Source organism: Diadema setosum, chromosome 1 (assembly GCF_964275005.1).
Source record: "Diadema setosum chromosome 1, eeDiaSeto1, whole genome shotgun sequence".
Lineage (NCBI taxonomy): Eukaryota > Metazoa > Echinodermata > Echinoidea > Diadematoida > Diadematidae > Diadema > Diadema setosum.
In genome coordinates this window covers 8,237,208-8,249,879 of record NC_092685.1, presented here as the reverse complement: position 1 = coordinate 8,249,879, position 12,672 = coordinate 8,237,208, and the positions used below count along the sequence as shown (strand labels likewise).

General features: G+C 36.8%; 1 protein-coding gene across 1 annotated transcript; it reads left to right on the top strand.

The window, feature by feature from the left end:
- The first annotated feature begins 281 nt into the window (after window positions 1-281).
- LOC140226551 (transmembrane protein 229B-like) lies at window positions 282-1,898 on the top strand. Its single transcript, XM_072307006.1, has 2 exons — window positions 282-384; window positions 1,302-1,898. The coding sequence occupies exon 2, from the start codon at window positions 1,328-1,330 to the stop codon at window positions 1,823-1,825; it is 498 nt and encodes a 165-aa protein (XP_072163107.1). The 5' UTR covers window positions 282-384; window positions 1,302-1,327; the 3' UTR covers window positions 1,826-1,898.
- Window positions 1,899-12,672: the final 10,774 nt, after the last annotated feature.

The following is a 12,672-nucleotide window of genomic DNA, read 5'->3' as shown; positions in this document are numbered from 1 at the left end:
GATTTTTCTCACTATACGTCCATGGACCATGGCCATATCAAAGAGATTTTTCTCCTCCTCACCACTGGGGAAAATCTCTTTGGGCCATACCTACTCATTACATGCATAGCTCTTTTGCGAGGCTCTGTTGGAAATAAGATTTAAAGAACGCCACTTACGTTGTCGTTGATGCAGCTGCTTCGCTGTCTTGAATGAAAGGAAGTAAAACGTAAACAAAAACACCGGCTGCACGAACAGACTCCTTGTAATCGTCTACACGGGAAACACTAGGCGAGCCACCAGTCGAAAGCGGTGTCACCGGTGAAAAACACACCCAAGATACTGGCACGGGACGTGGACGAACACGAGCCGGCTTTTCGACAAAGACAACGTGGATTTTCAAGAGTAAGGTGCTAGGGCATACTGAGTAGTCTTAAAAGGCAAGCAACTAGTGTTATTATGCAATAAACTAGACATGATTACTAGTATAAATGCTATGTTTTGTTTCATGTACTCGTTGCTTTTCGAAAGGACAAGTTCACCTTCAGGATGTACATGTATGATATGGATTGAGGGAATGCAGCAATATTTATAGTAGAACACATCAGTGAAAGAAAACAACAACAACACCTTATGTTGAAACAATTAAGATTCTGTCAATGTTAGTGCCATTCACTCATCTATCAGTCACTGCTTCATTACTATACTGATACTGATAGCTGATTTGATTAACATTTTGTGCCTTCCCTATAAACTGAGTATTTTAGAGTTTCTAACTTGCATGTTTCCTTTACTTCTGTAGAATATGAATAACAAAAGACACAAGAGACTGCTGAATTATTATCTGAAATGTGATGCTGTCTTCTTGATATGCAATGTATAGGTTCTATATATTTTCTATGTTTATCTATTCTTTCTTTGAAGCATGGTCTACCGTACTGTACGAGCTGAAATTTTCGTGTACAGATATTTTCGCGAATTGCTACTTGGAGGACATTTTCGCATGTTGTAAATTTCGCGGTTGTGAGGGTCTAAGTTAACTTACTTATTTGCGCGTTGTTATTTTCACGTGTTGTTATTTTCGCGGTTCAAAGGCGATTCGCGAAATTCGCGAAAATAAAACCACTGCGAAAATTTCAGCTCGTACAGTATATGGTCTATGGCTGGCAGGACTACAGCTTCTGTTGTATTGTTCTCTAAATGTATCATTTTTGAATGCTGTACACAATTTTTTTTTTTTTTTTTTTTGGGGGGGGGGGGAGGGGTCAAAATTTTGCATCTTTGCAATCTTTAGTTTTGCCACATCCTCTTCCTATATGCAGCTCAAGTTGACAGAACAGCAGGGAGAATGTGGGATGAAGGAGCAATCTCCGTGTGGGTGCGATTCTACATCTATGCAATCCATGGCTACTTTGCCGAGGTCATGTTCACCGCTGGCTGGGAGTTTGTTGTCAACCAGAACTTCAAGTTCCCGGGCAACACCAGTGTCTGGTCTCTGGCCATCTACGGGATGTCCAATCTCTTTATTGAGTGGATGTATTTGCGGATGAAGGGCAGGGTCCCTATAGCCATCCGCCTGCTCATCTACACGCTGTGGATTTATGTGTGGGAGTTTTCTACTGGTCTGCTTCTGCGGCAGTTCAATGCATGCCCCTGGGACTACTCTCCGTTTGAGTGGGACTTTCTGGGACTTATCACTCTGGAGTATGCCCCAGCTTGGGTTATCGGTGCCCTCATCACGGAGCAGATTCTCATAAAAAACACACTGCGGCTACATTTTCGAGATGTGGCCGGTGTTGGTTCACCAGTGTCCCACGCAAATGGACCAGCAAAGAAAACAGAATAAGAGTCTTTACTATTGGGATTACTTTGGATTGCATGTCATGAAATGATGTTTTGCATGTTAAAATGTCTTTCTGTTTTATTGTGTCTTCATGTACTATTTGTCAGTGTGTTCTACACTGTCGTAAATAGTGTTTGTATCAAATCAATTACAATATTTTTTACAAAGCTATTCTAAAGTTTAACATTTCACATGTTAGAATTTTACTGAAAAATATTACAGAATACAATTTGTGTAATTAACATTCTGTGTCAATTCACAGTGTTTTCTATTGAAATGTATTTGAAACAACATACTGTAATCAGGGAGGTGGGATACCTCCCTGCTGCAACTATGAAAATGTGTAAAGTTTCCAAGTACCAATGTTGTACTTAAATTCCTTCAAAATGATGCACTCAGGTACAGTTAAAAATCCTGGTTACCAGCACAGACCACAACGCACAAATGTAGCGCATACAAAACTCTACATTCCTCAGTATCAACCTTAATGACAGTTGCCCTGTACACTTAGACAGTATTATTGTGAAGTGCAAATGTACATACAAGCCTGTATATTCTATAAACACATTTGTGTGTGACATTTTGCCATTTACACGGTATGCATGAATTGCAGGCCTTGTGCCTATCTAAGGGAACAGAGATGTTTGGGAGCTGTTAATACACACCTGTAGGTTCTACAGTGTATAGCATATGGGGTCCGTTTCATAAAACTTGTCATCAGTGACAACTGCCACATTTCTATGACAAATTTGCTCTCAGCCAATCAGATGCAAGGATTTCAGTAGCTTGTCACATCTATGACAACTTGTCACTGATGACAAGTTTTATGAAACGGGGCCCCTGGGTCAACTATTACTGTAAAAAGTGGAAACTAAAGAACATGTCTGATTTTTACCCTGGGCCAATTTCATTGAATTTCACTTGCCTCTGATTTGGGAATAGGAGTATTGTTATTATTATTATTTTTTTCTTTTAACATGATGCATGTTCATATATACAGTATGTCAATGTCCATATCTCCCAAATTATATAAATTGTGGTATTATCATTTTTGTGAAATTCCTGAAAATTTCCTCTCTACAAAATATTCCATGTTAACAAAGGTGATGGTTTGTGACCACAAGTTTCTCTCGTGATATGTGTACAACATTCGTAAACTACTTAGTATTCTAATCTATGTAGACAATAATGTAAGAAGTTACACAGCATTGCAAATGGTTCCCTTTTCAAGGGACGCTATATTAATGTAGAACTTTCCTGAAACGAAACATGCTAGACTATTAGTCATTGATTTGGTGCATGCTCAGCCTGGCCTGCTGTCTTTCTAGCCTGGTATTGTTGATACCACTTGATGTGCCATGATAATATTTATATACCCTCTTCAAACCTGTTTGGAAATGGAAGTCTCTGTATATGTGTGTGTGCAAGAGATATTGATGAATTGGTGTCAAGCTCATATGCATCATTCTGAAATGCTATTGATACAGGTGTCCTAACATAATGAGTTCAGTGACAGTTTAATGGATGATATGCTGATCTTGCCAGTTTCCACAGTTCATAACTGTGGTCTTTCACATGTACAGTGTATACCAGTTGTGACTCAGAAATGCACATTACTTCTCCAAGCAAAAAAAAATCAGAAAATATGCTAATCCAACTCAATAGTGTATACATAAGCGCCAATGACATATGCTCACCATAGTGCATATTGTACACCTGCAGTGTATGTTTATATGTAAATAGAATATTATAATTTTTCTCCTTTTTTTATTCATTTTTGTTTTACTTCAGTCAGTATCTTGAAGTTCTTGATTCTGATTACTTGTATCTCTCCATCAATTTATATATTGCCTCTTTTATTTATAGCTTCTCTCTCTTCATTTTCTCTATGTAACACATCAATTAGAAATACATGTGTCTTGTGAAAACTATACACAGCCCTGTTGCTGTACAGAAGTCACGACACAATGTCTGGTCGGGCTAGTCTTGTGAATGCCATGAATGACTTATTTACAACATAAGTTTAAAAAAAAACAAAACTGAATATTGGGCAGTGCATATATGCATGTATATTGAGTACACTCTTGATATAGGATGCATTTTGACCTAATTTTGTCGTGGGCAGTATCCATGATCAAGAGTACTTTGCGTTCATTGCAAATTTGGGAGTTATAAAAGCTGAATATTTGTTGTTTCTGTTTTTGTTTGTTTTTTAAGTGCATTGTATGATGGTCAGGTTTTAACCACTACATCACAACACAGAGCAGTGTACCCCTATTGTACTACTTGGGCATTATCTTTATTTAGATCTATATCTTATGTTTATTACCGTATGACTTTTTTTGTCTAGTGTTCTGTTTTGTCTGGTGGCCCATGTAGGCCCCCAAAATCTTTAAATCTTAACTTTTGCTGGCCCAGCACTATGTAGTTGTCCCAGGCCACTGGGCCACCAGTGTTGAGCCCTGTAGATGTAGCGCCTATATTGCATAGTGTGCACTTTGCAGACCACATGTGCTAACCAAGTTTGTTGCTCCTCAACCACTTTCTTCCTGTAAACTCTAGAGCCCTTTTTTTTCCCTTGAGAAATGCACAACAGGGTCTCTATATTTTGCAGTCCATTAGTATTGAATGGGCATTAATGGAATATGGAGAAAAAAATTACTTTGAAGAGGAAGAAAAGCTTAGTATGTAATTGGAAGCTGATAGCTTTACCAGAGCTGCCAAGTCTGCCCGATTATGCAGGAGGTTTCCTAAAGAAATGATTTCACATCATGCTCACTCTCTCTGATTACTTTTTGGAAGAATCTCCCTGATTTTTGATGTGCTAGTGTGGGCAGTCCTGCTTAACCTTGCCCAGACTGGGATGCAATGCTTTCGAAAGCAAGACATTGATTTCATATCTCTGATTACATGTACCAGGATAGTTAAATGTGAAATACGCTCTATGCAGTTGGCTACAAGAACTGTAGAAATATTATGCGTGATGATGAAAATAAAAAGGGATTGATAGATGTAGTGCATGAAATAGATTAGACAAACAGAGATATAAGAAGCAGGAGCAAAATAAGGAGAAAGAGAGAGAGAGAGAGAGAAAGAGAGAGAGAGAGAAAGAGAGAGAGAGGGAGAGAGTAATCACCAAGAGAGTTCTAAGAGAAAGCAAAGTGAATTGCAGTGGAGAAAGTGAAAAAAAAAAGGATTATAAAGATATTATCTAAGTTGGAAATCTCAAAAAGAGAGTTCGTTTGAAAGTGCATTATATACATGTATGTATGTACAATTTTGTACTTATTCTAAAGAATGAGCCATTCTTTTAACTTTAATTTTCTTATAGTCATGCATGAAAAATTGAGGGTGTGTATACATGTAATTCCTTATATTCAGTAAGGCAAACTGCTTGTATACATTATGAAATGTGTGATCCCCTTGTGCATGTACATGTACACATGTATGTACATGTACATGAATAGTATTAGACAAGTTGTATGGTGCTGGTGATTTTGTCCTGTAGTAGACAGTCTTGCTATTACCGTAAACATTGATATTTTTGCGTGATAAATTCTTCGCTCTGAGCAGCTCCAAAACATATTTATGGGTTCGTGAATTTGCGTTATGCATTTGCACAGGTTTTAGAAATTGTGCCAGCCAAAAAAGTACAAAATATACAATTATGCGAAAATTAATATACCACAAAAATTTCTGCATTATTTACAGTATCAGATTTAGCTGCATCCACAAAAAGGAGCAGCTCAAAGAACTTCTTTTTTCCTTAAATAAAGGTTATTCAGGATGGATTAATGAAAATGGTTTCACGCAGATGGGTTATGAGATAATATTGTATATATGATAAACTTTTTTTATTTCATATTTTGGTAGGTGTCTTGCTTGTGACCTATGGGTTGCATTTGATATGATGCACTCAGGTACAGTTAGAAATCCTGGTTACCAGCACAGACCACAACGATTTGATATGGAAGTGTATTGTTTAAAAACTATACACCTGTAACGTCTTGTGGTAGTGTCCCACTTTTTTTTGCCTTTATACAGTGAACTCCCGTTATAACGAAGTCAAAAAGACCGGCAGTTTTCTTTCGTTGTGTCAAAATTTTGTTATCACCAAACAAATAAACAATAACAATGCATAGAGTCGATAATGTTGCGGCCTGAATTTTTACTTCGTTGTAACCGGAATTCTGTTATAACCGTGTTTGTTATAATGGGAGTATACTGTCACACATAATGATTGATTTTTAGGGTCTCCTAGCTTGTCTGCACTCTATTAACCACATTTCTCCCTGGATTTTGTGCAAGTTTTGTACAGACATGTATCATTGTCAAATCTTGACCTGTTCTAATTTTGGTTATGAATGCCTCGAGTGTTCCGCATTTTATTGGGTCCAAAGGCTACCACCATGGTACATTTCTTGTGTGTGCTCTACCATTTCATATTTCTCAATGGATTTTGTTTTCATAACTCATATGATCATGCATCATGGTAAAATTAGGACCCCTGCGGTATTAGACTGGTAATGCTGCTCTGAGTGTTCCAGACCTCCTTTTGGGATCAAAGGTCATATTTTTGTGTCTTTTGTGCATCTCGTGATGTGTATATAAATGATTGAACTCTGGAGCACAGTGGTCAAATCTACTTGTATACTCCTGCTGTTTTTAGTGAAGCTTCCCTCTGTGTTTCATCTTTTATGGCGTCAAAGGTCAGTTATATTTAAGTTGCTGACTTACATACACTCTACTGGCCACACTTTTTGCCTGTTCTTTTTTTTTTCTTCTTTGGTGGAGGTCTGTATGCAGGTCCATCATGGTATACAGTAGGCCTATGCTTTATAACCCCAGAAGATACACTTCCATTGCTTAAACATATATTTCTAGACGTAATACAGTCAACCTTGTGTTGTAAGTTTAATCTATTTGGACTGAAGAAATAGCTTCACCTTACAGAAAATTCGACCTTTGAGGGATTAAAATCAATTGAATGTAAAGAGGACTTGAAAAGATCTTCGACTTTGGTGATTATTTGTCTAAATGCGAGGTCGACTTAAGCAAGGTTGATGGTTTTTAATAATGAATGCATGTTTTGTCTAATTTTTACACAGTGTCTAGACAGTATATTTTGTTGCCATAAGAAGAGGAAGATTTTTCATTTGTTGATGCATAGTTTGAATTGGAAAATAGAAAATGTCAGTGTTCTTGATTGCACATACATGTGATACAATCAGCACAAATTCATTCATTTATTGAACACATGTACTTATGTTGTACTGTTATCTTGAAGAGAGGCTTATGAAGGAGACTGTCAAGGTGGCCTGTGGTGTCACATGTTTTATCTCCTGCTTAGGAGTATATGAGGCTAACTCAGTTCAAATGGGTAGAAAAATGCAGGTTAATGATAGTTTACGCCTACATTCACTTCAGTTTGAGGTCTATGTATTTTTTTGTTACAATGCTGTATTATCGCAAGAAAATATTTATTCATTCTTGTGTTCTTTTGTCCTTGTTTGAATGAACGGGGCAGTTATGTGTTCGAAATACATGTAAACGGTAGACAAAGTAATGTTGCAGTGGCAATAGTGCTGTATGCTTAGTCAACCCTTTTGTGCTCATAAACACACATGCAACTGTTTAAGGGTGTTGTAATACACTTGTATGTATTCATCATAGACATTTGTTGACAATTTGCAATGATCAGCTCACAATATTCACTTCATGATGCAAAGGTGCATCGGAAAACTACATGCTGCACTCATAGCTTTCATTCACATGTTGGATATTCTTTCAATGTGAATTCACTGCACAACAGAAATACTGAGTAGTTCATGATTGGATGGTATCGAATGGAATACCAGAAAATGTTTGACCCCACAATGAAGGCAATATTCTCTGGTACTTTATGACTTTAACAGACCCAGTTAATCGTTCATTTATTGTATATAATTGATTAATGATTTATCACTCTGAATTTCATCCAGTTTCATTTTAATTTCATTTTAAATACCATCTAGAGGACTTGGAAAACTGCATATAGATCAACTTACAACGCGTAAATTCAGAGAGATAATATCTTGTATCATACCGTATGTTCCCCCCAAAATTACAACGGGACCCCCCGCAATGGTAACTTTATAAATAGTGAATCAATCCAAATAAAATTTCAGGGTATAAAACTATAACTTATTGCCCACATCTTACTGAAAACCCCATCCGATTTGCTTCAGTGGTCAAAGAGAAATGAGGAGTTTTGTAGAACATGTCAGGAATCCCTTCCGTCCAAGTTCTGTCCTTTGTGTTCACACATTATGCTCTACCAAGAGATCCATGAGTGCTAAATTTGGAAGAATCAGACCCATGATGTGCTTCACAAAGATCCAGATTTCTCTGTGCCAACTTAACCAAATTGAATGTTTGTTTGTTTTTTTTTTTCAAAATACAGCTCAGATGTTATATTTTAAGACCCTGAAGTAGCATTTAGACAGTCTAATCATATTGGAAGTTTTCAATGCAAAAATCTGATTGTAATTTTTTTGGGACATACTGTATCAATGTGAAAATGCTCCCATTCAAGTTTTGTCATATACCGCGGATATACATATATACCAGCATTGAAAATCAACTTTTCACCAGATGCCATCATGCATCCATGGCGAGCTGGTTAACTGACGACTTGATTCAAATCCAGTCAACGCTTTATGAGTAAGTTGAGCTTTGTGGAGACCGTAGTATAAGCTTTTGACTGTACACTGGTACACTAAATTGGACTTTGCTTCATTCAGTGTCTTGGCTTCAACAATCTTTGGGTTTACCAATAGAAGTGGAGTTATCCTGTTAATTTCCTTACTTGCTCTGAGGGCTGAAAGCATCTTCCAGGTACATTATGTTACATGGTCTGAATCAAGTAATTAAGTTTAACCCCTCAATGTGTGGTAGATGCTGTGCAAATCACCACTAGGCAACTACAGTTTTAGTAGTAAACTTCACGCGACCTGTAGGTGCTAGATATGCCCATGTAGTAGTGTGCAAATAATGGGGATCTATTTCTCCTTCGATTCTCTGCTTTTTCAGTATGTGATCACCAAAGCATGCATGGTCCAGAGTTTGTTTCTGATTGTACAATTACACTGTGTATTTATTGCATTTAATTGTATGTTGTTTCCTTACACATATATGCTCAAAATTTCAAGTGTACAGTGCTTGACTGTTTTTTTAGATGTTCATTTATCCATCCATATGTTAATATATATCATATGTATTTATACTTCTTTGCACACGGACATGTGTACTCATGAAATTTGTGTTTATTGATAGTTTTATCTATACTTCCACTGTTGTTGTTAAACCCTAATGTGAATATAGGACCACTATTGGCATTTACTTCAGACCAGACAACAATGGCTTCCTTTCTAATTTAATGCATGTTGTATGCGGTTTTATTCACATTTCTTGTGTACTTACAGTCATGAGCACAAACATTTATGTATGTCATGTTGCCATATTCTATTTAGAAATTTGTCAGAGAAGGGAATGACATGAGCTTTGCTGCTAAAAAGTTCAGAATACATGTCCTCACATTAGGGTTGCTTTCCTCATTTGTTATAACTCTTCTATATGTATGCTCTTCGCTGTTTATTCAGTTTGTGATGTAATTTTTCAGAAGGAACCATAAGTACTTCCATCACTCGCTACTCAATAATATAAAGGAAATTCACCTTTAATGTGTGACTATTAGTTGAAAAGGAGAGAGACCAAGGAACACCAAGTTGACATGTTTGCTGTTGAACTGTACAATTATTGTGTGACAATTTTGTAATAAGAGGGCATGCATGGATTTGACAGTAGTGCAGAAATTTGCTGTAAACTGAGGTAAGAGTGCAGTTAGGTTATGATGTGGTAGCTCATTTTCTCAGAACAGCCATTATGTGAAAGTTATCGAAGCACACAAGCATACATGTACTAGTGGTACAATGTAATTTGTCAGAATGTGCAAATGTGTAATAGTCCTGTGCAATAAACTCGGAAATGAGAATGGTCCTCAAAGTAGCAAAGAGAGCTTTAAGTACATCAGCAAAATACTCAACTTCACCTCATTTTGATAGCTTACTCGGAACTCCTAATACAGTGTATACATTACTGAAATCATGATGTCACAATCTTTTGTTATACACTGGTAGCTCAGTGCTGGTTCCAAACAAGATATCCTTGCACAAGGCTTTGGGCAGTGGGTTGGAACTGGCTACGGGTATGGTTAGCAACAGTTCTGTTCACAGATATTCAGGCTATGTGAGGTTGTTTAGAACCAGTTTCCATGGCTATGAATGGCTATGGTGCCACACTTTGGTACTCCTGTGTGTCATTTAGCAGGGTGATATTTCTTTATTTTAAGCCAGGAATCTATTCAATATCAATGGTTTCAGGTTAGTCATGTGTGAATGTACCTAATGACAAGAATGAGTTGTGATTTGTTGCTGATTATAACATGTGTTTGAGAATATGCTGTAGTGTGGGAAGTTAGGTGCACATACATTGTATATTTGAATTAAAGGTCCTGTTTACCTTTGGGAGCAGTGATTTCAAAAATGTTCAAAATATCACATTTGATGCATATGTGTAGGTCTGTTATGTCACAAAACATCATACCATATAAAACTTTCACAATAAAGCCTAAAGTATAAGGAGATATCAGTATTTTTCTCAATAAACCGTAACTGTAGACGGACTACTCTGGAAACGTTCTTATCATAACTATTGTTCACATTTTGTGTATTTAACAATACTTAACATCAATTATACGGATTCAAATTTTTACAGTGGTTGTTTCTATCCCTGACTCACATTTTAGAACTATTTTAAAGCATTAATGCTGGGTTTTTGTTTCATCTGCAAATGGTAAATTATGCCTTTAATGTAGCAAGCAACTGTGTTTTGATAGTATGTAACACTGTTTGGGTAAAACACTAGTGGCATTTACAGCATCCTACTGCAATATAATTTAGAGAGCAGCCTTTGTGTGTACATTTAATGTGGCCTTGTGTGCTTGCCCCATTATCAAGCAACACTGTAGCAATATTTCACCTCCTCTTCCCAAATGTTTTAACCCTTTCCATATTTTGAAGATTAAAAAAAAAAGAACAAAGAATACAAAGATTTCTATATCTCATTTTGCTTTCTGTATTTTCTTTCTTGTCACTCGGAGAGATGATGTATATTTGAATGATCTTGATCTGTGTGAGAGAGTTACAAAGTATACAGTATACAGTGTATCAAGCATACCTACATACTAGTACATTGTATCTCACCATTTATCGTATTAGTCTGTACCGCTCTATTTGAGGAGCCGCCATTGCTCAGTGGAAAGGATTAGGGACTCTCAATAGTAAGGTCCTTGGGTTGAGTCCACCAACAGTAGCAGTTGTACCTCTAGGCATTCTCAGAGGGAACTTGCATTAAAGTTGTTGGTCTCGTGGTACTTTGCTCAGCTCTTTGAGCAGCCATGTGACTCCAGTCATGGCACATGTTCATTCACACAATCACACTAATGCACATAGTAAATGCACATTCATTTTCTCAACATCCCAGCTCACCATTTGCTCCATTTGTGCAAAATGAGTGACTCAAATCAATGACAATATTATCAGGACAGTTTGTAATTGGTCTCTCTCGTTTTAATACATAAGCACACTTGTAACTCTGATATCCATGAAAATGAATACATATATGGATCAAACACAAATCAATTATGGTATCCAAATTTTACACTACACAGTACAGGAAATAAACCAGTTTTGATTATTAACAACAAAGTCCACCAGAGGCTTCAACACAACAAACTCTTGGAGAGACATATATAGCACCATGCCCTGATGATCCAAATACTGTGTACTGTAACTGTGGTTATAGAATACATGGAACATAATCTCACACCATGCACACAAATCTTGAATATGACACATGAACAAAATGACAAGGATGAAAACAAAATAATCACTTTTTGGCAGTCATTCACTGTGAGATAAATAAATACAACCCAAACACTTATAAATACGAGAGTTGGCTCATTTTACCTGACATAAAACTTCAAATTAGGCCAGAAGAATTTAAGTATTTCACACAGAAATATTGATATTTCTCCAAATATATACACTTTATACACATGGAATGTCAAATAAATAAATAAGCTTAAAGTATAAAGTCGGGGACGGAAAAGAAAAATTGTCAGTGATGAGATTTTGAGTTGACAGGTGTATTCATGCAGAACCTGAAATTCAGATTAAAATTGACCCAAAATGCAACAAGAGCTCACAATTATTAATTAACTGAGAATCTACTGAACCGTTTTCTCATTTCAATCAGCCCCGAATGTCAAATCTTACAAATAATTGTGCAGCTGAATCTATGAGCTTGCTGCCTGTTTTGCTGATTTTATTATTTGTCTACATCAAATGGTGAGCTTTGGAGGAAGTTGGAAGGGGCACCATAAATTATGTGAAGCAAGTTCTTTACCACTACCATGATTGAGGGCAACAGTTGAGGGTATAGCCTTGGAACAATGATCAGAGTCCAGTTTGTCAGACCATTATATTTTGACTACAGAGTCATTCCAGCCACTGTACAACAATCTAGAAAGGTGTCCATATGAAAACTTGGGTATACTGGCATATAAAGTCACGCTAACACACATCCAAGTAAGGCAAACATGCACAGGTTGGTATTGACTTCCTGACAAAGAAAAGAAGGTGGCTAAATGAATAAAGATCAAAATATCAAACAAGACATGCTGTATGTGAGGAGACAGCAGACTAATTACTGCTGCACTGTGCAGATTGGTCAAAAATGGCTAAATACTG

What these genes read in the sequence shown, in the direction of transcription:
- LOC140226551 (XM_072307006.1), top strand. Translation starts at nt 1,328, where the DNA reads ATGTGGGATGAAGGAGCAATCTCCGTGTGGGTGCGATTCTACATCTAT.